The sequence below is a fragment of the Scatophagus argus genome, chromosome 16, assembly GCF_020382885.2.
Source record: "Scatophagus argus isolate fScaArg1 chromosome 16, fScaArg1.pri, whole genome shotgun sequence".
Classification (NCBI taxonomy): domain Eukaryota; kingdom Metazoa; phylum Chordata; class Actinopteri; family Scatophagidae; genus Scatophagus; species Scatophagus argus.
The window spans coordinates 11572652-11600343 of record NC_058508.1 but is presented as its reverse complement, the minus strand read 5'-3'; the positions used below and the strand labels follow the sequence as shown (position 1 = coordinate 11600343).

At 41.1% G+C, this 27692-nt stretch overlaps 1 protein-coding gene across 3 annotated transcripts; it reads left to right on the top strand.

Annotated features, from left to right (window-relative positions):
* The first annotated feature begins 1051 nt into the window (after positions 1-1051).
* On the top strand, positions 1052-27623 carry LOC124073055 (brain-specific angiogenesis inhibitor 1-associated protein 2-like protein 1). 3 transcript variants are annotated; one of them, XM_046414955.1, is made up of 14 exons: positions 1053-1451; positions 3105-3180; positions 3502-3588; positions 9666-9727; positions 11124-11195; positions 11980-12114; positions 16702-16854; positions 17091-17246; positions 17695-17809; positions 18566-18782; positions 21367-21429; positions 22363-22588; positions 26534-26580; positions 26671-27623. In XM_046414955.1, exons 1-14 carry the CDS (start codon positions 1401-1403, stop codon positions 26741-26743), a joined length of 1533 nt encoding a protein of 510 aa, XP_046270911.1. In that variant the 5' UTR covers positions 1053-1400; the 3' UTR covers positions 26744-27623. The 3 variants fall into 3 exon arrangements, with proteins under 3 accessions (XP_046270913.1, XP_046270911.1, XP_046270912.1); XM_046414956.1 differs by lacking the exon at positions 1053-1451 and adding an exon at positions 1979-2190; XM_046414957.1 differs by lacking the exon at positions 3502-3588 and having other exon boundaries at positions 1052-1451.
* Positions 27624-27692: the final 69 nt, after the last annotated feature.

Here is a 27692-nt window from a genome sequence, read left to right as displayed (position 1 = left end):
TTGGCCTGCACAGAGCCCTGACCTCAAAACCCACAGAACACCTTTGGGATGAATTTTAAAGGAGGTTGTGAGCCAGGCCTTTTCATCCATTTCAATCCAACCTGACCTTACAAATACTCTACTGCATGATTGGGTAAAAGTTCACACAGAAAAAAACTCCAAAATCTTGTGGAAAGCCTTCCCAGGAGAGTGTAAGCTGTTATGGAATTTGCAATGTCATTAAAGTCCCTGTTGGTGTAATGGTCAGGTGTCCCAACATTTTTGTCTATATAGCGTGTGTTTTCATTGTATTATGGATCAGTTGCCTCCAGGGAGCGCCGTTTCCAGCCATTCTGTTGTCCACCTTTTTTCTACCTGCCCGAAGCAACTGTAAAGCTCAACAGAGGAATCCAGAACAATACTGGAACAAGAGCTTCAAAATAAAAGCTTAAAAATAGAAACTATGACAAGGACGTTAAATCTTCAGTATAGTCAAAAAGTGTGTAACACATGAACAGTTTCTTCTCATCACGTGGATGACACTCAACATAAATCTAAAAGCACTGTAGTCTGTATGCTGTGTATTGCAGTCCTACATAAAGTAAGCGGCTACATTGATAATTTCATATTTATTCAGTCTTTGCACTTTGCATCATTGCACTATTGTCATTAAATTTAATTGCTTTTTTAACGTATATTCTTTTTTTATACACACACTACATATCTTTGCATAGTAGTTAAATGTTTATATTTATCTTTCTTGTCGTTGTTTTCAGCTGTAGGCCTACATCTATTTCTGTCTCAGTAGACTTACACTGAGGACAAAAAAAACCAGCTTATTTTAAACAGTAATAATGATAGTGGTGGTAAATGTTTACAGCAGTTGTGGATTTGAGTTTAAGCTTTACTGTGAATTTCCATTCAGCTTGTACACTCATTCAACTGTCACCCTTTGTCTTTAGATGTACTCTAAAAGGTTGCAACACTTTGTGGTCAATGATTTAATAACACCAGGGGAAGGTTTAAGTTGAAAGTAGCCGACCGGAAAAGTGGTTTACTGTTTAATTCCGGTCGACTTGACATCTGTCCACTTTCTCCTACCTCCACAGGCCTCCTCCCCTTCTCTCAACTAACCACCTACAACAAGTTTGACAGCTCAGCTTTTTCTCAGCAGCAGCAGCAGCAACAGGCGACTCCCTCACAGGGGTTTCTTTTCTCATTTTTCTTCCTCTACATTTTATTCATTTTGCTGGTATGTGCGCGTCTCGCGACTCCTGCTGGCTATGAGGAATTTCATGTGTACGTAGGTTGGGTCACTTTTCCCCTTTTTGGACGCTTTTTTCTTGGTTGGCGTTGTTGTATATTTTTTTGAAATATTTTTTTTTCTCCTGTTGGGCGTCGCGAGGGATCTACCGTTAAACATGTCGAGGAGCGTGGAGGAGGTGTACAAGCTAACTGAAAGTACATACAAGGTGAGTACTGGTGTGAATACAACAGGTGCGACCAAGACACGAGAAGGAAATACCTCCATGCGTCCAAGTGCCCAATACTGACACAGTCAACAGCTGCTGTACTTCAACTTTTCTGTGACTTTGACCAGCTGAACGACGGCTAACAGTTGTTTTGTTTAGCCTTGTGTTTGTACTCGAGCTAGCTTAATAATAAATTGTTTACTTGCTAATAGTAATACGCAAAGATGGAGTGAAGGGTAAACTCAACCTGTGTTCAGATTTTTTTTTTTTTTTTTGACTGTTAATATGTTGGATAACACATGTTATTTTAGCATTACTAGTCTTGTCATGTTGAGTGCAGAGGCTTTTCTGATAGCTCTTAACTGACTCCCTTAGTGAGTTGGGATAACAGGTTTTGAAGAAAATGGCCCCACCCTAGGAGTGTCATTTCCTCATATAAGTGCTACCTCGCTTGATCAGCATCATTTGAGCTGCTTTTAAGTATACTCTTGCATCTGCGACTTCCATGAGTTAAGTTGAATTTACTTTATAAGGACAAATAAGTGCCTTGCCCTGTTGGATAGTATGGAGAAGTGTTCTTCAAACCCGTTGTAATAAATAAGTGATTTCACTGAGGTTACAAGATAAACCAGTTTAGTCATACCAAAGTGGATGTCAGCCACACTTCACCAGAGACTTTTACCGTGCCACACTGTGTAGACAGGTCTGCATACTGTGCTCCACAGGTGGCAAAGTAAAGGTGAGTACTGTATGCATTAAGAGGCTTTAGGGCGGAAATGTGCTTTTTCTCACAAGCATTAAACCTTCTTGAATAGCTTCCATCTGCTAGCCTCCTCTGGGGACAGCCCCCTCAGCTCCTTAGTGTGACGAAATGAAGGAAAAAGACTCCAGGTTAAATAATTTAGCTGGCTGTGTGTTGTGAGGTAAGATTATACAGCTAGCTCCTCGGCGGCCATCACCTTTGCCTGGGAGCTATAATCAGCAGTAGCCCAAGGCCTCTAGAAAACTGTATGTTTACATGTGTAGTGCAACAAATAAGGTCCAGGTTGTGTTGTTGGACAGAGATGTTCGTTATGTGAATTGTCATTTAATTCTTTATATGTTTCAAGAACTCGGAAACTGAAGAATCCAAGATCAGTAGCTTGTATGTCACAAATTGACAAAGATCTGAATCAGATGTTTGTAATCATTTGCCATGTGTCACTTAAAGTGGTTCACCAAAGTTGTATCATTTCCTGCATTCTGAGCTTGGGTGTGAACCTGCGCTGAGACCTTATCCTCTAATTGTCATCACAAAGAATAGCTCAATAATTTACATAATTACAGAGATAAGTGCTGAGTCTAAGACAAGAGTACCATGAGCATCCCATGTTGTTTCCTCTCATTCTCATACTTTTATTCTTTATTTTCTGTTTGTAGTAATGTCTTTAGTTCTATAGTTCATACCTCTTCAATAAATAGTCAACAGGGATTAACATGACCTTCCCCCCTTTACATGTATTTCAGTCTTCTTCATCTTTCTGGCATCTGATGTCACTCAGTCAGATGGAAACTCAACCACTTGTCAACACAGTAGTGTTTCAACCACATAACTATAAAAACCTTGAATGAAATCATGACTAACTGTCTCACCTTTTATCTCCACCTACCCAGAGTGTGATGGAACAGTTCAACCCAGGACTGAGGAATCTGGTCAACCTGGGCAAGAGCTATGAGAAATCAGTCGCTGGTGAGCATTTTTACTGCATTAATAAACATTGAAAGAATCTTAGATTTGGGGAAAATAGATGCTTGTAACTAAGGTTGAAGGGTGACTAGGAGACTAAAAGCTTTTACCACCATGTTAAGCTTATTTGTCCACTCCATTATCAGAGTAAGGGGAGGGGGATTTTTAAGCTTTATATCCTGTAGCCAAGGCTCTTAAAACTTTAGTAATTTTTTGGAGAATATTTAGGGTGTTTTACAGTGGTCTTCAATAGGTATTAGGGAACCTATATTTTTCCTCATACTATTCTGAGAAACATTAAGGATGATTTTATTATTTTCCCAGCAATGACCCTGGCAGGAAAGTTGTATTTTGATGCAATGTCTAAGATTGGGGAGAGTGCTGCAGTGTCTCCTGTCTCCAGAGAATTAGGTAAGTTTCCATGTTGCCCTGTCCTCTGGCTCTCACTTGGTTTTCAGAAGCACTGGGTGTATTTTATACACTATATGTCTTTCATAAAAGAAGAAAGAAGTCAACGGAAGACATTTTCTGGATGATTTCTGCTACATCCTGTACATCAGACCAGAATCTTTATATAAATGCTGTTTTCCTTTTTAAAAATTTTAAATCCTCATGGCCAAATCTAACTTACCTTTTTCTTTAGCATGGACAGAGGAATCAAAAATGAAGTCTCATAGAGAGTCAAATCTTGGCATCATACATGACATACAAAATATAAAACAAACTCACTGTGGTAATTGTACCTTTCTGATGAAAGAAGGTAAACAAGAAGTAAAAGTGTCTATTGTCCAATCTTCAAAGCAGCAGCAGTCATACTCTGATTAATGCCAGCATAATGCTTGTGATGGCTGTACGACTGTGCGTGTTGCAAGCTTAGACATACACTACTGCATAGGGTTTGTTTGGTTCTATGTTTGTTTCTAGTCAGCTCCCCAGGCTTCAGTTCCCACGAGCTCATTTGCACTCCAAAGATGTCTGGCGTCCTAACTCATTGTCACTAGTGGCACACTTTGATTTAACCACTGTATGTCTCTCAGCTCCCCTGCTGATTAGCAGCAAAACTGCTAATTAATTTCAGCAGCACAATGGGACGTGTCTGGTGTTGTACTGGTGGTAATTTTCTAACACACTTAAAGTGATACTCCCACCCCTCCCACTTCCCCAAAAGAAGAAAATTAAACAATTACCCTGTTTAGACTTTAAAGTTGTCTGTAAAAGTTTGCTCTTTATTAATGAACTGTGGATGGAAAAAAATCCACATCTCAGCTTTCTATTTCCATGTCTGACACTTGACATATGTGAATATGAAAAAGTGAGAAATTAGTTATGCTACAGGGGTGGCCTGAGAGGTTTTAATGGATTTTTGGTGCTTTCAACCACGGTTAAACCTTTTCACTTTCCCACAAATATTTAAAAGCAAAATGTGTAAAGGTGATGAACTTTTTCTTTCAGTATCTGAAAAATAAACTAGCATGTCTTGACAGTCTGCCGTGTATTTCAGTAATGACAAAAGCTTGATATTTTTTGATTTTCACGCCCATTTACCAATTATTTAAATCATCTATTTGAACTGATTTGCAACTGTATTTGATGTTGTGAAAGTTGTTGATGGTTCCTTCTTTAAGAAGGCATTGTTTTGAGCAGTATACAGTAAGCAGAGTCCAACGAGAATATGTTTGCTGTGACAGGAAGTGAGGAGGAAATGAGGGGAGTGACATAAACAGTCTTCTGATCATTATCAGCGTCCATACAAATAATTAAAAGAAGTCCAATTTCTTCACCCAGTTATCACCTGTTTTAGGATTTAAACTAAAGGCAGATAAATTCATCTTTTCTTGAAAACTAAAAGCTAGAGCTGATAAGTTAGATGGTTGACATATACACAACAATAGCATTACGAAACAGTTTTGTGTAGGGGGACATCATGATGTCCAGACTGAGTCACACTCACTCCTGACCTGTGGATACACTCCAGAACCGACTAATCTCTGTATGAGACAGACAGGGAGAGGCACTCTGGTCTCATGACAGATCAGTTTAGTCTGAATCATTATAGGGGATTATGTGGGACAGGGGGTGATTAAAAACACACCACAATTAGTCATGTAATCTAATGAAACAGGACAGTTAACCCGAATTCATTGTAATTGGAGTCTGTGGTATACATCAGCATAACCGGCCAGGGTGTCCGTCCTGTGACACAACTACAGTATAAACTGAAGAATGATAAGGACGAGTTTTTGGTTAGAAACGTGAGGTGTTTGTTCTCTGCGTCTTGTCTCTGAGCCTGCTGTTGGATGTAGTGAAGCAGCGCCATCAGAAACCTGAGCTTTGGTGACGAGTAGCCAACGAGAAACCAGATACTCTCGAGAGGCATTGGAGGACCAGTGCACCTTGTCCTCCTGCCTTCTTCCTTTAATTCCTCTAGTCTCCCTCCTCCTCCTCCTCTGCCAGAGTTCAAATGTCAACAGTTAGTTCTTTCAAGCACTCAGGTATCTGACTTCTCTGGTCAGACCTAGGAGCAAGAATTAAGATCTGAAGGACCAAGATGTACAGACACATTCTGTCCTTTGATGGTCCTGTGCTGTATAAATGGCAGCGGGCCCATTTTATATAATCCATGTTTGCATGGTGTGTCAGGTTGCTCTCTTGGTGCCAGGATTATTTTTCCCACAGTAAAAAAGAAAACAGCTGAGGAAATGTGGGCTGCATTGCATGCTACCAGCAAGATGTTGTTTTCAAAATCTGCCCAATGTAGGGAGCTGTTTTTTGTTTTTGTTTGTTTTTCTTCATTTTTCTATTTTTTTTTGCACACATTCGGTTCTGTTTATTTCACACTTTATTCTCTTTACTTTAGCTTCAGCTCGTGGCTCAAAAATGGAACTTGATAAAAGTTTTTTAATGTTACGTGTGCTGCAATCAAGCAGTCATTGTTCATACAATGCGTCACAGATGAGTGTGACCCATCCGTCACATCATGGAATATGAAAGAAAGGAAACAAGTGCTGTTTTTTCTCTTTCTTTTCTCACTTGCACTTCTATAGGATGACGCTTCAGAACTTTACGTTTGCTTGCATGATTTACACCTCACCATTCGCAACGTAGAACTTATTTAAATGTCTCAGTGATGTGGTTCAAACAGCACATACCGACACTGTTACGTGAAGTAAAGTGCCCTAAGGACAAGTATGTATTTACTGTAGGTACAGGTTCTACAGTTAATGAGTTTTTTTTGTTTTGTTTTTCACTAGGACATCTTGCCCGAAGTAAATTTCTACTTGCCTCTATGCAAATTGTTCTGTTTATTAGTAGTATCAAATAGCAACAAAGACTAAAGTTAATTGTCATGTTTAATCCTACCCTTCATGCTTTCAAACTTGGCAAATCGTGCAATACATATTTGTTCCATCCACATCCTCTAACACCACCCAACTAAACTCCTGTTTCCTGGATAACTGAAATGTTTGCTCTTGCTTCAGCTCATAAATGCCTTTACTTGTTACTATTTTCTCACTGATGCCCGATCAGCACTGCACATGTGCGACTCATGCTCTCCTCAGGTACTTTCTTCATCAGCTCTGGAGAAAAAAAACAATGTGTCAAATTCTTTTTTTTTGCCACTTGCCTGAAGTGAGTTCCTATATTTACTAGCCTGAGGTGGCATTGTACTTTCCCCGGTAAGCGGGCAGTCATTGTTGATCCCTTAGATGTTGTGCTGTCTTTAACGTAACTGTGCAGAAACCATAGTAACAGTTTGGCACCACGTTTAGTTAAATTAAGTGTGTAATGAGCTCCTCTAAACTTAACCTCTTTGCCATTATATATTTGTGTACTGTGTGGCTCATCCATACTATGCCACTCAAGCTTGCAGAACTCTGAGATACCTCATGTATAGTTTATCTTTTGTGTCTGAGTAACAGCTATCAGCCCTGTAAGAGTGAAGGTAAAATGGCTCCACAGTGTGCAGCGTGTCCAGCCATGACTCCAGACCCATTTACATCCTGGGTAAACACAGCTGATGGCAGCCAGTCTCCATTGTTAGGGGTTTATCTCAGTTTGGTTTTGTTAGCTCATGGCGGTGGATTGCTTATGGTCTTATCCACATCATGACACACTTGTGCCCTCGCTCACACCCTGCCTGATCAAGGACACCTGTTACTGGGCAACGTTTTGTACAGACCGTGACAACAATAAACAAATGGGTGTGATTCATGTGATATTACTGTAGCCAAGGCGTTTGTGTACCATCAGTAACGTGACACATTTGCATTGATTTCATTTTTGTGATATGTTGATGACTCACTTTTTTTTATTTTTTTTATTTTTTAAACAGACAAACCAGCATGTCAGATATTTGGATTTAATACCAAGCATGATGACATTTTTCAGATATGGGAACTTTAAGATCATCTGTTTCAGGGACTCAGTCTTGGGCAGATAGGCTAGTGCCTGGTTTTCTTCTAACCCAGCATCCTTTTAAGTAATGTGGTAGACTTCTCTTATTCTTTGCCATCATGTGCCTCCACCCTTTTGCTATATTTAACACTCCAACACACCCTTCATATTCTCCTCCCTTCCTATCCCAGCTGCCCCTGCCTCCTTTTCTCCACTCTGCCTGCTTTGTCAAAGGGCAGATTTACTGGGATGATAGGTTGGCCTTTATCTGCTGAGTTGTTTGAACTGTTCTGAGTGAAAGAGCTGCTCTCACTGTAAGGTGGGGCAGTCAAGGTGTAGAAAGACTGGGGAAGAGCTTACTCGTGAATGTACAGGTCATAGTGACATCAGACAGCCTATTGAACGGCTGTCAGGGATTTGTGCAGTAAGTCTTTGTATGTCACAGCTCTGTTGAGAAAAGGAAAATGTATATTTTTTTTTTTCCGCTGGAGGCAGCACCTCTGGTGGAGTTATAAAATTATAGATGGGTTGATCTTCTTTATTATGTTGCAATATTAGTCTGGAGGATCTGCAGTCCTCAACAAATATGGACATATTTGATGACTAAAGTGTTGTTAAATCACTGTGATGGCCCAGATCTTCCATTTGTTAAAGACAAATCAGCTTTTCGTGTGCTCTGAGGCAAAAGCCACCGTATCTGTTCAGTGAAAAATCTGATCTGTCTTTAAAAATGTCTTGATGTTTAATCGCTATTAACACTCCTGTGTACAGTGCAGCTGCAGTTGTTGGCCACCGAAGAATGTTTTTTTGGCGTTATATTCACTCACTGTACATGGAAAATAAATTCCTAAGGGAAAAGCTCAGTGTGGGAAAAAGTCCTACCATTCAGAATAAAGTTTCCATTCCAATGATTTGCATCCTGCTTTTATATCTAAGACAACAAACGATCCCGTGGAAGATAGTCTTCAGTCACAATATATGTTAAACATGTTTCTCAGTGGACGTATTCCAAGTTATTTTTAATAAGATTTTTGGAACAAACTGTTGTTGTAGCCACAGTTCGGTTTGCTGTAGTTTTTCTCCATCAGTCCTTTTTCTTTGCATCTTACAATAAAGTGAGCGACCATCTGTGCTAAGATCAGTTATCGGAATCATTGGCCCACACACATCTTGTCTGAGGGGTGTTGAAAATTGTGTTTGTCAAGGGACCTTACCAGCCAAATACACACACACATTCAGAGGCCTTTCAAATGTGTGAGCAGCATTATCCACGGCACAGGCAATATGTTAGAAACAGACACCAGTCAGCTTGAAGACCATCTGGCTCAAAGTAGAGTTGCTGCTCTTAGTGCTGCATAAAGCTGTACAGAAATGACACTTTACTGTTTGCTATTGTTCATTAAATTTGGGGAGTTAGGAGAGGGTTTGGCCACTATAATTAAATGTTTGTCTAGTATATCAACATTTCAACAAGTCATATTCAGGTTATTATGTTTGTTTTTGTATTTTATTTATTTGTTTTTGTGGAAACACTTTAAAATACCCCAAATTCTGTGAAAAATTTTCTTTTAATTCACTGACATTGTATTGTGTATTGTAATGTGTACTATATCAGGGAGGTCAAAGGAAATGTAATTATAATTTTCACATAGTGACTGTGCTCCATGATCCTAATTTGATTACTTTTGTGACAACGTGCAAAGATAGAAGGCTGTAATTTGTGGCTACCTGCCATCTGAGCTCTTTTTGATTAGCTGAGCAGTTGGTGGTCCAGTTTTTCTGGTCCAGGCACATGTTTTTATTTTCCTTTCATCTCAGCGAAGGGAAACCTTTGTAGCATAATCTGTAGCTGGTGACATTTTATGTTTTTTTTTTAGTTTATGAATAACTCACACAATTTTGCAGTGATAAATGTATTCATCCATATGCAGTTTATATAATGTATACTCTGCACTCATTTTCATTACGCACTCTTGCCACTGTGTTGCACAGTGTCAGTAAATAACAGAAAAATTGAAAGAAAGCTGGCCTGCCTTTCTTCTGACATTAATTTGTGCATTTTTCTCTCTCTCCTTTTGTTCTTTGTGTGGCAGGTGTAGCCCTGATGGAAATCTCAGAGGTCCACAGGAAGGTTCATCTTGAGCTGGAAGAAAATGTAAGTGCTGGATATGTTTTTGCACTTGTGTGCATGCTTTCTTTGTAACACAATTGTTCCATAATTGCTTTGCCTCACCCAAATGCCCTTTGTCATATACTGTCACTCTCTGAACCTGTTGCTCACTATAATTCCAGACAGCCACAAGCGAAAAGCCTCCACTCACTAAGCACCATTAAGTGGTTCACGCAGTCAGCCAGTAACTTTCTCTCCTCCTCCCACCTTCAACAGATAGAGACTGCCTCCTCAATAGCAGCATCATAGCCAAACAGAGTACAAAGAGGTTGAGTAAGGAAGAGAAACAACAGGTTTAGGTTGTAGGAGCAGCTGTTGGTTTATTTCCTCGCTGAAAACAGGGGGCAGGCCTCAACATGCCCTGGGAAAACACCAGCTGGAGCTGTTACAATTTAATGCATTAATAAACTGCAGCCCAATTCAGGCTGCTAGCATGCTACAGTGAAACTGTAAATAATGATTGATGAATGATTTTATATTGTTTTATCAAACTAAGAAACTAAGGACAGGTGTTATCTTCAAGTTATTTGTTTTTGTCGAGATGAGATTCAGTTTACGAGGGTAAATTGATGTTGAAATCTGACAAGTGGGCTGCGAAAAGTCAACTTCATGTGATAAATTTCTTGAATCAGGAGATTGATGACTGAAAAATCACTTCAGCACTGTACCACAGTAATTGTTAATATATATATATTTTTAATTTCACTCTTACTTAGAACTCCGAGATCTTCACACGGTAATCACAAGATTTCTTTTAGAATGAGCTTTGAAAATAAATAATACCAAAGTTTGAAAATAATCTGTTAAAGTTGATCTTTGGGGCAGAAAAGTTGCCAGGCTCTCCTCTGAGATATTGTTGCTAACAGCATCAGTGAGTGGGTTGACTTGTTAATGGACTCCATTTGGTGAGTCACAGCCTCATTTCAGGTCAGAGAAAATGATAGAAAAAAAACTATTCACCAGCTTCGATGAGGGAGTTGTGTGCGCGACAGGGTCTCCATGGTCCTCGGTGTGTGTTCAGAGATGGAGTCTTCCAATTCATTGGTCCGCTCCATGTGGGCACTGCCGCTGCGTTTCAGCAGGGCTTTAATAATGGGAATGCTTCGACACCCTCACACTAATGAGAGGGAGCTGGATCGAAAGGCAGAGAAGTCTGTGGGCATTCCCACGCTTTGTTTCTGACTCATTCATAAGCGCAACCTCGGACTTGGCTCGCACCCCCGCACGCACGCACCAATACACTCACCCTCCATTTCTCTGTTTGAGACTTACAGTGTATTGACAGCAAAGCTGATAAACTGTTACACTCCCATCCAGTTTCTAATCATTGTCTTCTTCCCCTCTCTTCTCTCTGTTCCCTCCTCCTCCTCCTCATCTGAAGTTTAAGAGGTTCCACAGAGAGATAATAGCCGAGCTGGAAAGAAAGACCGACATGGATGTCAAATACATGACAGTGAGTAGTTTCTGTGCATGTGTGTGCACGCTTGTACAACAGTGCGCATGCATGTTTGTTTGTGTGTCCCCATGAGAACACATACGGCCATTTAAAAGTATGTATGTTTTCTTATGTTGTTCTTCTTCTTGTTTTTTTGTCTAGTGTATTTTGTATGTTTATTTTGTAGTTGGCTACAGGAAGTGATTGGGTAGCACACCTAAACTTGTTCTACACTGAGGCCTTGATACATAATTTAAAGCCCCTGCTGTAAAACATTTGATTATTGGTAATTTTAATCATGAACAGAATGAGCAGGTAGATGGATTCAAAACTGTGATAACTCAATGACATGAGTTCATTTTTGCTCAAATACTTGAACCATATTCTGATCTTGCTCAGCAATATAGTGCAGTAATTTTCTGTTATTGTGACTACAGTCAGTGCGTTTATTTTATGACCTAATGGGAGTTATAACACAATGCAGAATGAAAATAAGGTTCTGTGTTCCAGCAACGTGAGTCAGAGATATATTTTAAAAGCTTTTACTTGTGGTCTGCACAAAATGTCTGCACAAATTAACCTGGAAAATATGTCTATTTTTACACAATCTTATAATAATAATCAATTATTATAAAATGTAAATCAAATATAATTTGATAAATTGGTCATTTGATACATTAGCTTTTGCAGGACAGATTTTAATATTTATACACCACAAACCTGAGGCATGGATATGCGGGTTAAATAACTTTTGAAAAAGAATTTCACCACTGTTGACACCACTGGATTTTCTCTGCCCCAGGCGACGTTTAAGAGGTACCAGATGGAGCACAAGATGAAGCAGGACTCTTTGGAGAGGTCCCAGTCAGACCTGAAGAAGCTGAGGAGAAAGAGCCAAGGCAAGAACGCCAACAAATACGAGAACAAGGAGAGTGAGGTGAGATGGACATAGGCCCGCTTGGATACACGTGACACATCATACGTGGATGCTCTGTCTCTTTGACGCGCTCACAGGCGTGTTCACATGTGTGCAGCCCTCATTTCACTGACTCGCATTCATTCACAAACCTTGACACTTGAGAAGCAGCGGTCAAAGCCAGTGTAACAGTAGTTGGGAACAAAGTGTGAAGTGTCTGGTCTGTGCAGTCATGCAGGAGAGAAGATGTATGTTTGTTGTTGGATTTGTTTACACTTGCATACGATCCGCTCCTGCACCATCTTGCCTTAACCGCGTGCTCATTGATGAAAGTGGACACACATACACAAACACACATGCGTAAACAACAAACAAGGAAGAATATTAAAATTTGACCAGATAAAAATGACTGTACAGTGTATACAATTATCTTCATTGACGACGTGCTGCACCCTCTTCACATTTAGTGGCTGCCAGTCATCTGATCATGAACACATCTTCACATCACACGTCACATGTGGACAGCCAAAGAAAATACTGAGTAAAATAGCAAATGTTGTTCATAGCAACGCTTAATATCCATATCACACATAGAAGAGGAAGTAATAATCCATGTGAACTCCTAAGACAGTCCTGCAGAACTGACTGAAGGATAGAGTGATGTTGAGTGTATGTATGTATTTGTGTCAGTGTGTCAGTTCTGTCCCTGGGAGTTGAGGAGTCTGATGGCCTGGGGGAAGAAACTGTTGCAGAGTCTGGTTGTGAGGGTCCGAATGCTTACTGGAAGACAGGAGGTTAAAGAGCGAGTTTGCTGGGTGTGTGGTGTTGTCCACAATTCTGCTGGCTTGTGGTGTAAATGTCTGTCATGGACAGGAGAGAGACTCCGATTATCTTCTCAGTTGTCCTCACTGTCCGGTGCAGGGAGTTGCAGTCCTGGTTGGTGCAGTTCCCAAACCAGGCAGTGATGCATCTGCTCAGGACGCTCTCTTTTGTTCCTCTGTAGAAGGTGGTCAGGATGGAGCGGGTGGCAGATGAGCTTTCCTCAGCCTTCTGAGGAAGTGGAGAAGTTTGGGCATTTCTTGTGATGGAACTGGTGTTGAGGGACCAGGTGAGGGTCTCTGCCAGGTGAACACCAAGGAACTTCTTGGAACTGCTCTTGACAGCCTGCACCGAGGAGCAGTTGATGGTCAGCGGGTCGTGGTGCCCCTGGTCTGTGACTGATATAAATGTTTGGAAGTCTTGAAGAAAGGTCTAAGAATTGACTAACAGTCTGTTACCACTGATGGTTTGCCTGAGTATACACAATTAATGACTGTGGAATGTTTCGTCATTGCAGCCATTACAAGTTGTCATTATATGGTGCCACCACACCCTAACAGTGAGACTACAGATTGAAAATTACAGAAGAGTTCAATTGCAGAGCTGCGACCCTGAGAGCACAACAGATCTTACATAACCTTTCTAAAATCAATCCAGTCGGGCAGCCCGTTCGCGCGTGTGTGCGCACGTGTGTGTGTGTGTGTGTGTGTGTGTGTGTGCGCGCGCGCGCGCACGTGCGCGTGTGTGTGTGTGTGTGTGTGTGTTTAAGAGTTTTGTGTATTCTAGCTACCTCACCTTATCCTAGAGAGAGCAGAGAAGGAATTACATGCCAAATAGCATTACCAATGGCGGTTTATTTCATCTGTAACCTTCTATATAAATTTTGTTTTGTATGGTTACCTAGAAAGTACAGTGGCAAAAACTTTATTCAGTTATTTATATAGTTATTCAGCAAATTGTGAAATCAACTGGTCAAATTGCTCACCCCTAATTGCAATGTATTTTTACTTACTTGTCAACCAAACTTAAGAAGTCAAAGCTTGATTAACAAAGAAGCTTCTGAATGGCCATAATTATGAAATTATGATGCAGTCGTGGATCAGCAGTTAGGGTATCGGACCCGTAACCGGTGGGTCGCTGGTTCGATTCCCCGTACCGGTGTCCATGGCTGAGGTACCCTTGAGCAAGGTACCTAACCCCCACTGCTCCCTGGGCGCTGCACGCGGTTGCCCACTGCCCCGGGTTTGTTGTGTGTGTGCACGTCACTTGGGTGGGTTAAATGCAGTGAGTTCCCTCCAATGACAAAATATGTCACTTTCTTCTTTTCTTTCAGTCTCAATGGCTTCCTTTTATCGAGTTCATCCCTTTTCTCCTATATTATTCTCTTGTATGTCTTTTATTGTTTTGTTTTCTCAATTCTCCACTTTCCTCCCTTTATATCTGTATCCCTCCTTCATCTTGTTCGGTTTCCTCTTTCCTTCTCACCTCTCCTCCCTCCTTCTTCCACCCACCAAGCCATCAGTGTGTTCACTCACTGCTGTGCTCACTTATCGGATTTAAGGCCAGGTATTAGGATTTAGACACCCGACAGAGACAGAGATAGGCCGGCAAACAGACAGAGAGGGTGTCGAGACTTAGAAGCCAGAGTTTACAGCAGCAGATGATTCACCAGACACCAAAGCCACCACTTCAAAGCCAGGGAAAGATCCATCAGAGAGCAGAGCTGGGATTTAAAAGAAAAAAGAGAGTGAGAGAGGTCTGTCAGAGCTGTCAAACAATTTATTCAAAGACTCCAGCAAAATGCGAGCACAAGTTCTCTCTTCTTTACGCAATATAAACAAAGATTAAGATATGTATCAAGGCCATTACACGTCGAAGAGGGGAAAGTCTGATTTATCTTTTGAGGAAGAGTGAGTGTATTGTCTTTCATACCTTTGCTCTTCCTTACCTATAAACATAGCTTGTCCATAGCAACACAGCTCAGTGCAGTGTCAACAGATGTTAAGGGATCAGGAGTGTGTGTGTGTGTGTGTCGCAATAGCATTTTACACTCACCTTTTTTTGCCCCGATCCACTTGCTAGAGGAAATTATTCTGCCCACTTATACATTTGGTTTACTTTCATTTCCTGAATTCTAATCAGTTCACACCATCTTACCACAAGAATAGATAAATGTGTGCGATGCGTTTGATAAATAATTTCAAGGGAAGTTTTCAGTGTACAATATATTTCTGATCTATTCCTCATAAATCTGACTTTGGTATTGTACTTTACATTAATTATGTGTTGGTATCATATTTTAACAGATGCCGAAAAAGAAAAGTGAGAACAAGTGGGCAATAACAAAAGCATGCTATTCCTGCTGTCATTTGTGGAGGTGCGCGTTTGCATCGTATTTTTGCATCTGCGTGTTTGTTCACATGTAGCCACAAAGGCAGACCTGTTATCACGGGTATTGAGTGAGATATCGTCATCTCTAAATGGACAGGTTCATGTAAGGACTTCCTGGCATTAGAGGGGCATGACAAAGGTCTTCATGAGGTCGGGCAAACACACGGCACTATTTAGACAAGAATGATATCACCTCTGCTGAGAGCTACTTAGCTGAATACACACACAGGTGGACACAGTTTATGTCATATGCTTCCCACTGTTGCTGAGTGTACAGTGTTCAATTAGACATAGAATGGAAAACTGAAAGAATAGATATATGTTAAAGATAAATATTAACAAGATACTACTTTGGTAAGCTATCAAGTACTATTTTCTCTGTATGAGGTGTGAGGGCATGTGACGCTTATACAAACATTTTGGTTTAGCAGATAAATGGGAAATGAAGGATTTTGATGATTTGTTTTTTATTTTTACACCTCTTTGTGACACACTGTGTGACCTTTGGTTGAACTTACAAACATTGTCCAACCAAATGGCCAAATATGTTTCTGGGAATAGATTTACACAGAGGATGAGAATCAGAACTTTTTTTCACATCAGTACAGTAGTCCCACAGCAGCTTGTAAAGAAAGCCCTGGGCTATTTCAGGCTTTATAAGAAGAGGACGGTTGTAAGAGCTGAATAGAGAGGGTGTGTGTTATGGCGTCAACTGTCGTTAAAGGTGTGCCAGCTCCAGCCAGTTGGGTGAGGATGACGATATGGATCACACATGCAGCTTGGACAAGGAATCAGGGAAATCAGGATTTTTTTTTTCTGACTATGTTGTGCATTAAGCTTTACTGTGTTCAATTTTGTTTCTAAAATAAAATAAACAATGACAATAAAATAAGTTGAAGGGGAAAAAAAGCTGAAGATTAAAACGCTGTTCACATATTCACATACACATACAAAGAAAACACACTAGTCTAAGACCCATTCAGCAACCTTTTGACCTTTTATAATCCCAGGCTGTCCATATAGATAAGACACCCAAACAACTGCTGTGTCCTGTCCCCTCTTCCTCCTTCTTCTCTGTTCTTTCACTTCACACTCAGTTCAACCTAATCTGTCAGTTCTGTAAGCTCTAATCTAATGATACCTTTCCCCTGCAAGAGAGAGATTAGGATATTCAGAAAGGAACCCTGCTTCTATCACATCATTTGCTCTTGTAGAGTTTGTGCACAGATCAGCAATGAAAGGGACTAGACGGCTGAAAAAACATCTGGCTGGCAAGATAACGCATGATGATCTATTTGAGATGGTAGTTTGTAAGATGGTAGATGACTAAAAACAAAACAATGGATTGAACCTATTGTTTGTATCAGTGTTAAATTGTCCATGTGTGTTTGCTTTCAGTGCCTGGAAACGTTGACAAGCCGTCAGATGGACATGCAGTTGTTCATCGCAGACGGCTGTAAAGAGGCTCTGCTGGAGGAGAAGAGACGCTTCTGTTTTCTGGTGGACAAGCACTGCATGTTCTCTTATCAGTTCGCTTCCTTCCATGACAAGGTACAAAATTTTGTCCTTGACTCTTTGTCACAGTGGTGCTGAAAAGCTTATACCATACAGAGAAAACCAACATATTTAAATCTATTCAAAACACCAGCCAGAGCAATTTATGCTAAAACCCACAATCTTAGGACACTCAACTGTTACCATAGTGATGAGAATCTTTGTGCAGTGTTTCGACCGATTACTCATGTTTTCTTTTAATATCTTTTCTTCTGTCTGTGCCTGCTGGACAGGCCAGAGACATTCTGATGGCAAAGCTGACCAGCTGGCAGGACCAGTGCAACGATGCCACTGACATGCCCGAGAGCGTCTTGTCGATGATTGAGACACTGCGCACACCCATCCCCATCACACCCCTGCCCTCTCCCTCTCCGTCACGGCACAGTGTGGTACGATTGGTGGTGGGGGGGAGGCAAATATTCAAGATTGATTCATGATATATACCTAATAACTATACCACACTGTCCTCCACAGAGGAGATGTTGCAATAAGATATCACAATAAGATACCTTTCTGTATCTTAATAAATAGAGAATTATGTTCGTGGAGAAGTGGAGATGAAAATAAATACGTTATATGTCCCACATTTAATCAAGGTTATGCATGTATTAATTACATACTGTATAATAAGCATGATGTAGTTTAATATTTATGTTTAACTTGTGATGAGGCCACTACTGCTATCAACAATTAGGTGTTGTGTTAGCTATTCAGTTGTATAAACTGTACTTAAAATATAAATATAAAATGTATATTATATTTATATGCAAATATAAATAACAGCACACTTCTACATTTGCCAATATGCTAACATTATGATGAATGTTCTTGTGGCAGAACATCTCTACTCCCCCTGCCCCACCACTGAAGGCTCAGACCAGTCCCCTGGCTAACATGTTCACCCAGGAGAACAACATTTCCAGTGTAACCACCACTTCCAACAGCAACACAGGTATCACGGCATGCATTATGGTGTTGGTTTTCAATTGGCAGCTCCCTCTGTGTTATTGTTCTTTTCAAGATGAAGAGCAGAACTGCCTGTTCTTTCCTGAAATGGTTTTTATCTTGCCCACAACGACAGCTTATGTTTCTCTTGGGTTTAGGGGAGCACTTTTTTGGCAGTTTTGCTGTTCTTTCATTGATACAAAAATCCATTCCAAAATACATGTTTATTATAAATGACTGACAGTTGGTCCGTTCTTTGATGCTGAATGAAATCGTGCAACATGAATTGCATTATCTTTGTATAGCTATAGATATTCTAGATCCCTGGAGGGTACATTTTAATAATTTTGCTTTTATCATGTGGCACCACCGTGAGGTTGACATTGTGACTTATATTAAATTATCTTTACAACTACTGAAAGGATTGATACAGTTTGGTACAGATAACTCAATCCCCAGGGGATGAATTGTAATTACTTTGTTGTATAAATAGATAATACAAACTTTGATTTAAGACAAAATACCCGCCAACTAATGGCATTACCATTAGCCATAGTTACATTGTGTCGAGTGCCAAATAAAACATGTTGGCAGACATTTTACCTGCTAAACATCTGCATTATCTCATTGCTTTGTCACTGTGAGCATGTTAGGATTTTAATGTGACTGTTAATCTCAAATACCACTGACTTTAGATTTTTAAAGCTGTTATTATTGTATTTTCGACTCCTCATCCTCACCTTTGTTCGTTTCTCCTTCCCAGACCACGGGAACAGTGAGGAGAACAATCTTGCCAGGTCCGTGTCTGTCGCCACAGGCCTCAACAATATAGTGAAGAGGCCACGTGTGCGCACCATCTTCCCCCACACTGCCGGCAACAACAGCACACTGCTCAGCTTCGACGAGGGAGACGTCATCATCCTGCTCATCCCCGACGAGAGAGATGGGTGGATGTACGGCGAACTGGAGAAGAATGGAAAGTGAGTCGAATCACGCACTTTTTGTTAACTCATGATTGTACACCCGGTATTTTTACAGTATATACCTCAGCCACTGTATTGTGATGAATATTTAGAAGAAATAATTCCTTCATATATGTCAATTTACTATAATCACCACCTGCCTCATGACAGGCTTTACAATAGTTTAAAACCTGCTCGTTATGTTCCTCTGTCTGTTCACCAGTCAGGTGATTGATGTGAGTGCACTGATTGTTATGCTGACCATGTACATGCACGCACACAGCTCCAGGCCCACCACGTGCTGCCTGAGCTGGAACACGCACTGATAAGGAAATCAAAGTAAAATATGGCCTGAGGGTGGGATGTACGATAGCAGACTGGAGTGAGGCAGAGAGAGAAGTTCAGAGTGCCACCTGCTCTCCCACACAGACAGGCACCAACCCAGCCTGCTCTCCTCAGGTCTCTCATGTCTGACTTTTTAAACAGGCATTTGATCTGAAGATCTTGAGGTCTTGGAAGTGTGTTTTTGAATGCGAATCGTTCATCAGATTTGATCTTTATCATTATCAAGGGAAATTACCTGGCACATTTATCAAAAAAACTGATCAAGGGCAGAAAAGGATCATTTCTGAGTGAAAGACCAAAGTAAAAAAGACCAAAGTAAAACTTTGGTCTTGCTGCCTGAAGGCTGCAAGCAAGACGAACTTAAGTGCCCGAAGGCTTGAAAAGTGTAAATCATCATGTTTTTCAGAGCACAGCATCTGACGAGATCGACTCCTGCAGGAGGTTTGGCTTTGATGCACTTCGACCTCTTGCTGGGCTTCTACCTTTGTCTTACATCAGCATTGATAGCATATCCTGGCAACACAGCTGTCAATACTGATTCAGAAACCCACACATACTATTGATGGACTGAAAAATGAATGTCAGCAAGACAGAAATACATCTGAATCACAGTGAGCAGGAAAATGCACTGGTAATAACTAAGGATGTACTGATACTGCTTTTAAGTACTTGTGTTTGGGTACTTGCCGATGTAGCACACCAATATGAGTATTATAAGTTAAATGCCAGTCCATTGATGAGGAGTGAGGTTATCAGGGAGGTCATATTCAGGCTCAGATTGTCCCAGGGCCCACTTTTGTGGGTCAATATGTCTTGTTGGAGTTTTATCAATTTAGTAGAGTATAGTTTGCAGTCTGCTCTATCTTTACTCTTCTACTCAACTGCTGGTGTTGCTTCGCCTACCTCCTAAGCTGAACTGACAAGAGTTTAACGTCAGGTTGCCGTAAAGTGGGATCAGGAGTAGCTGTATCAGAGTAGTTCCATGGTCTGACCAGTGCCTTATGCTGGCATCTGTACTGATGTATAATAAGAATCTGACTATAGATAGATAGATACTTTCCCAATCCTGAGGGAAATTCAAGTACTATACATATTATTGTCATAATATTATTATGAGTTTATTAGAGCTTTGCTTTCCTGGCCTGGAAAAGTCAGTAGGGGAAACACTAGTGCTAGTGAGTTGTCCTTGAGCAAGATTCTTAGTAATGCTTAGTTGTTTGTATGAGTCTTTTCTGTGGCCAGCGTTATCACTGCTGCTGGAAAGGAGCAAATGGTTTCAGTGGAAAAACCTTCTCTAAATAAATAAAAGCTGTTGTTAGTATAAGTGTGAGTGAGGTTTATTTTCCAGTAGGAGCCTTTTTATCGCAGGTGCTAGAAGGAAACACCTTCTCTCCAGGCCAAATGTGCAAATATTAACATTATCCACAAAGAGGGGAGAGGCTGACTGGCTACGTAATTATTACGAGCAGCAGCACAATGACACACAGTCCTTGGTCTGTACTTGTGACATAGACCAGCTTTTCCTCATATTTTCTAAACCTTTTCATTGCTCCTTGAATTCCCGCACTGAGGTCAATAGAGAATGCACAGGACTCTTGTCTGTCTGAGAGATTGACTAATCAATTAAACCAAGAATTCATTCAAGTTCTAAGGAAATGCACTTGTGGCTCAGCTCAGCAGGTTTGAGATAAGACTTTGACCGCAAGTCCTTGACTCAATCAAGATGTTGATTTTGTTTACACTTCAGAAAAGATATATGATTTGTTGTTAGGAAAGGTGAAATCCATCATAATAAAAAAAGGTCATTTGAAATAGTACCTTCTGACAATCTCTTCATAAATCCAAGGCATCCATTCATCGGGATGCCCTTTCTGTGATGAAGTCTTTTTTTTGTTACCATAGTTACTATAGGCGTACATCCACACGGTGTGTACAACAACAGAGAGAAACATAATAGCATTTTGATCAACACTCTTGCTTGTGAAAAAGACTAAATGTGTGTGTGTGTGTGTGTGTGTGTGTGTGTGTGTGTGTGTGTGTGTGTGGGAGAGGGGGTTACAAGATCACGAGATTGGTTACAAGATAGGGGAAGTCACTGAGTTGAGGGCAGAGGAGCAGAGCTCTTGGCTAATCATTTGAAGAAGCTTTCAGATCCCTCTGCAGTGAGAGCTGATATGGAGGCTGGCAGTCGGACAGACCACAGATGTAATCATTCCTATCTTGTCTTCTCTCTCTTTGTCCGTGTTCCTTTGTCCAGGAGGGGCTGGTTCCCATCATCTTACTGCCGTGCACTCTCCGAACCTCTCATGAATAACAACAGGTAAGGAGACTCCACGCTGCAGCAAACACACACACCAGCAGGTTTCACGTTGCAGCCAGCTGTATTGTTGGCAGTGTTTCCTCTAGTTGCTCCTGTTAGAGTGATAACCTTTCTGATTCTTTGTGGGGCTCTCCCATTCTTCAACCTTTGATTCCTGTTGTGTTGAAGTCACATTCTGCTTTCAACCCCCTCAGTCATTTAGATGTATGAAACCTTGCAGATTAAAAACAATTCATAGACCCTAGAATGACTTTAAAGTATGTTTTTGCTCTGGTAAATATTGTGCAACCCTCAAATTTGTCTAATTCAAATGAATCTAAAATTGGACCTTTTTAGACAAGCTCAGCAAAATATCAGGAAACAGGATGTGTGCTGATTTCGCTGCTGATGAGAGAGAAAGAAGAGAGTCGACTCTTCGTCGCCTTCTTCAAAGAGACTAATCCCTGTCGGATTAATTTATTAGATCTTAATGTGCTGCACCTCCCACAGAGAGGCTGCCAGCCGGCTGCTACCAGTCAGGGATACAGAAAGTTTAAACTATAACCAGTGCTGGGGGACATAACAACACACATATGCATCTTTGTCCTTATGAACACCCTCTGTAGATCATATTTAGTCTGTATTTATAACCTTAATGTTAACATCATGCTTATGGGGCTAACATCAACTTTAAGATTAACCTTAACTTAATTCTAGTAGCAACCCTAAGCCCCCACATACAACTCTTGAAGGTAGAGACTAAGAGGCACACACGTCACAAGTCCCTTAATGTTTTTTTATTAAATGGCCTTTTTTCTACCTTCTTTACTGTGTTCTCTCGTCCTCCCTCCTTTCCTTCGTTTTCTTTCCTATGTCCGTGCTTTATTTTTGTCTCAACCATGTCTCCTCATCTCTCTTCCCAACTTGCCTCCTCTTTATCCCTCTCCTCTACAGTGTGTCTGCTGCCCCGTACCGCAGCAGAAGCGTGGTCAACCTCCACCACCAGGACACGGAGACCGATGAGGCGACCATGGTTCTCCCCCCAGCCGACTACTGTGATGCCCCGCAGCGCAACGCCATCAAGCACAACACCTCGACCACAAGCAGCATCACCACAAATAACAACCACCAGCACTCCCCGACGCCCTCTGCAGCCTCCTCCTCATCTGATCACAACACAGTCAGTCACTTACTTGGTTTATGGGCATTCATCTCACATTTTGCCGGCTTCTTATGCCATGTGTAATGTATAGTAAGCCTAATACACTTAAGGTCTGTTTTTAAAAAATACTATTGTGAGAAAATTAACCAGGCCAGGACAAAGTGAGCTACTGTCTTCTACCAGACCTTTCTGCTGTGCTGCCACTGCTTTGCTATAGTGTCCTGACCAGACTGGCAATAAGAGGCTATGGGAAGAGCTGATACCTACTGCAACATATCTACTGTACCTTCAGCTGTACCTCATCTTGACTGCTGATAGCAGTACACAGTGTGCGTGTGTGTGTGTCCCTGTGTGTATGTATGTATGTATAAATGTGGGTGGATGGTGTCAGATGAGCTTTTTATGTCTGCATTTAAAACCTGACCACAAACTGCTTATGTAGCTGATCTGTTGTCAAATGCAAAGAAAAAAAATCCAGCATTGGTACTTGGAAACAGTTAAACACTTTGCTGTCTTGTTAAACAGTTTGCTATTTGTGTTCATCACATGGAAAAAAATGCATGAAAGGCACAAGCACACACTGATAGGTGAGGCGAGGTGAGGTGTATTTTCTGCTTGTACAAACAGCATTAAAATTAATGATCTCCCTCATATCTTACTTACAAGATATGGTAGCACACAAGTATGTCTTCTACAAAACAATTTAAGTACTGAGAAACAAAGGTGGTACATGATGTTAGAGAATGGCTTGTTTCTTAGATGTAAACACAACAAAGTTAATTTCGTGATATGTGAGCTTTAGACTGCTCAAACTGCACCTCTGGACTGTATGTCCTGATATGGTTGTAGGGGCTGAAGACAGAAACTGAGCGAGGCACAGCTGTAAAGACAATCACCTTTGTTAAAATAATCCCCAGTGTGCTGATAATGAGTCTCCCGAAGTCTCCAGTGTGAGGCAGTAACACTGAGATAGAGAAGAGAGTGAGAGAGTGTGTTCTTCATGTTGACTGACTGGAGAACAGTTCACACGCAGGCCCCTCACCAAATATGATGATGAATGAAGCTTTCTGTATTTCCGCTACAGATGTTCTTGAATTTTTCTACGCTCACAAACGTTAACATGGAAGGATTATTATTATATGGTATTATTAGCTCCACCATCTCTGATACCATCTCCAGTACCTCATTAGTTTATGCGTGTTTCTGTTTTGCATGCCATGCAAAGCATTAGCCAAAGTTGTGGTTTTCTTCTAAGAAAGCTTTTACTGTTCCCCAGCACTGGAAAAATGTAAATGTGTTGTGGTACATAAGGCTCAAATGCACCTGCCCTGTCTGCACGATCACACACACCTTCCGCACTACATCATCCTCTGCATTGTTGTTTCTAGTCAGTGTGTAGACTTTTGATAACATGACATAACATTTTCAGCCACGGTGGGATGTTGAGTTTGTTGGATAGGTTATCCACAGTTAATAACATTTACAAACAAAGACCGATATACTGTACATGCCATTGAGTTGCAGTAATTTGCAGAGGTCCCATTTAGACTGAAATTAACATGCTGGATGATTAGGATCAATACTTTGTAAGTCAAATTAAGTCCCTTCTATTAAACTTTGTCCTAAAGCTATCTAAGTTATGTACATACAGTATACCTCATAACATTTCTTTATTATTGCACCTTCACAGACTTATTATACAGTCTTACATGGAAGGCCTTGACTGACAGCAGAATCCAAAAACAGTGAAACAGCATACAAACACACACACAGTCAATGTGGCTGTTCTGGTAGTTTGTGATGTTCGACCCTGTTAGAGGTTCAGTGGTCAGATGGTTGATACTTTTCTCTTTCTTGCCCACATTATTCATTATTTACCATTCATTTGTGGGCACACCCGCAGTCGGACCTGCAGTATTAGTGTGTGTGTTTGTGTGTGTGTGTGCGCGTGCGTGCACGTCTCCAGTGTCAGACCTGTCAGTCTACATCCACGTCTCTCCACCTCTGACTCGGCATTATGGTGGAATTCCACTCTGGGTGAACCTGACACCCATCTTCCCTCTTTGTCGCTCTCTCTTCATTCTTTCAGTTTCTCTCGTCGATGTTTGTCTGTTCATCTCCACCCCTGCACGCTTGTCTCGCCCATGCATACCTCTCCCCATCCTGTCTTTGTCCCTCTGTCCATTTCCGGTGTAAATAAGGGTTACTTCTAGGGAAGTTTACCCTCCATTCATTCCTAGTGACTCACAAACCCCTGCTTTAACCCTACTCAAAACACACACACACACACACACACATAAACAGATCCCAGAATAGACTTGTGTGTGGGAAAAAGTTCTCCACTGCTACAGCAGACTGTAATATTATATTTTATGTTCAGCTCAGTATATGAGTGGGTGGCTGAGGTTGTGTGTAGGTGTGCCCGGGTTAGTTAGCGTCTTACATTATTGTTGGTATGATATCTATTCAGCATCAGAGTTTGTGCCTTTCCTCTTACTGTTATTTTTTCTCTTTATTAGTCGATAATCCTGGTGGTGCTGTAAATAGGGCAGACATTAAGCCAAAAGCGGGACATCTGTAATCTCCTAGTGCTATTTCCACTAAGTTCCTTATTTTCACTTGTGTGGTGTCATCAGCGAAGCCTGTTTGTATTGTTGCAGGTCCAGGGAAGGAAAGGTGGGAGATAGGAGGGCCGGGGGAGGAGGGGTTACCCTGGAATGCACTGTCACTCTGAGAAAAAATGCACCCTCACTGGTTTGGCAATTTGCGTTGTGGAAAAGATAACAACTCGGAGGAATGAATGCGTTTAGTATAGAGACTGAGATTGAGCTCTACAGAGAAAGTTAAAGTTTTGCCCTCTAAGCTAACTATGATCATGAAGGAAAGAAAAATCACCTGTAATGTTGTGTGTAGAGAGGCACTGAATGCAGCTGGCAGAATGAAATTAGGACGGTCCACGTGGATGAAGATGCTTGCTCTTTACCAGTCAATAATCCAAATCCAATGTAATCCAAACATCTGTGGGAGGGGGACAGATATGAACCTCTTCATAACCTGTGGCCATAGTGAGAGGGACTGTGACTGAGTCTCCCTATACACGTCTGACCTCTAGTGGAATCTCTGCAGTACTGCAGGCTGAGAAGTGGACAACAGGGCCCGCTGCCAGCAAGATTTATCTTGGGCGCTTATGCAGACATCCTGCACAACACAAACTATTACACTCTTAACTACATTCAACTCTTCAGTGTGTCAGCAGCAGCCGCATACTTTCGTCGTCAGAATTTCAGGTCTTAAAAGAAGGTTGGACGATAAACACAGTCCAAGCATAAATTTCTGATGGATTTCACAGGAAGATAGATATATCTTCTAGTTGCAGCTGAGAAGAGGAAACTCAATATTCTGCTGGTATGATTGTGTGAGTGTTTGTCTTTAAGTGCGTGCATTTAGGCTGCAGGTTGCATTTGTTCCTTGTATTTCTCACTTCCTTATCATCTTTGTTTTGTTGTTTTTCTCATACTTAGCCTCTGAGGTGTAACCAGGGCCAGACTTTTTTGTTTCCCTTTTGATTTCGTTGATTATTTGAGGATGCATTTCAGGGTGTAACTGCTGTACGTGCTTGTGTAAAGGAAGAAAAAAAAAAAAAAAGTAAAATCACTTATTACTCTTAAATGTTTAGCAAAACAAAATCCTCTTCCATCCTCCTGCCCTGCAGCTTGTGTCACTGGCTGCGACTTGTCATAACAAAACTCGTTGCCTCTGATTGTGGAACAGACTCGAAATTCCAGACGGTCCAGATTCCACACACTCTCTCTTTCCCACACTGTCCATGTTCATTAACCAGTGTGTCCAGTCCTCTCAGCAGCATAAACCGTGTGTGGGTTATACTGAACTTCACACAAATATACATCTGGGCATGATTGAGGTGTTCATAATGCAAATGTCTCATCTGTGTTTTCTCCTCAGACAACCCAGCCTAATGGCGTCTCGAGACCTCCACCTGCTTACCTTGCGTAAGTCACACGGGAACATGAAAGAGAGCATTTTCATTTGTCTCACTCAGGCATGCACTCATTCCTCGTTTCTGCCTTGTTTTCCCACAGGGGTGGGAACCCTTTCGCCACAGTCAGGCTACGTCCAACCGTCACCAACGACCGCTCTGCACCGGCTATCTGATCTGTCCACATTTCCACACACCCTCAATTCCAACAAACCCTTTCATCATCCTCATCCATCCCAGGACGTGCAGCAACTTCTTTGGGTCTGAATGGAACAAAACAAAATGTTGGGGGGGGACGGGAGGCAGGGGGGTGACATCATTTTAATCTGGGATCCCCTTACTGCTGCAGACTCTCACATGAAAGTATTTTGCGACCGTGTTATTTTGCAGAACAGATGCTCATCATATATTTAAGATATATATATATATATTCAATGTCTATTTTTGTCTGCTTGTGGTAGTGATATTTAAATGACCACATTCTTACCTGCACTTGAGAAATGGATGAGTGAAAAATGGTGAAAATTTTTTTTGCAGCGTATTTATACCACCGATGTTGCTTATTCATCGTCCAAATAACTGTTCGAAATCTTTTCTGTTGCCATAAGACAGTAAAAGAATGTACTGTAGAGGACCTCAGCATTTCACCTTCAGGTCCTTATGAAAATGTCGCATCTCAGCGTCGCGAGGAGAGAGATGCATCCGAAAAGGCACGCAAGTCCTCCTTGTACATACATTTGTATAACAGACGTTATAAATACTGTCCTCTTTGCCATCTAACTTAACTTTTTGTAGAGCTAGATAATCATAGAGACAGGACTTTTGCCTTAATGACATCTAATATACCTACTGTAAATATGAATATATACTATGTACCTCTTGCATTCTTCAAATTGTGAACATGAGTTGTGACAGTCGCCACATCTCGTCACCGACCACACTAACCATTGCATATGGCATTTTAAGACCACAGTGTGGATACGTGTTTTGGCCTTTGGTCCACATTACACCGTTAATAGAAGTTGCTGTATGAAAAATAAAGATTTATTTCTTCAACTTGCTGTTTAGTTTATCATGCACAAAAAGAGCTCTGATATGAAATATTTCAGTGTATTTACAGGGAGT

Bases quoted from the DNA above. Each gene is read 5' to 3' on its own strand.
- LOC124073055 (XM_046414955.1), top strand. From the start codon at position 1,401: ATGTCGAGGAGCGTGGAGGAGGTGTACAAGCTAACTGAAAGTACATAC. The intron at 1,452-3,104 runs GTGAGTACTGGT...CCACCTACCCAG, and splicing joins TAACTGAAAGTACATACAAG to AGTGTGATGGAACAGTTCAA. The intron at 11,196-11,979 runs GTGAGTAGTTTC...TCTCTGCCCCAG, and splicing joins TGGATGTCAAATACATGACA to GCGACGTTTAAGAGGTACCA.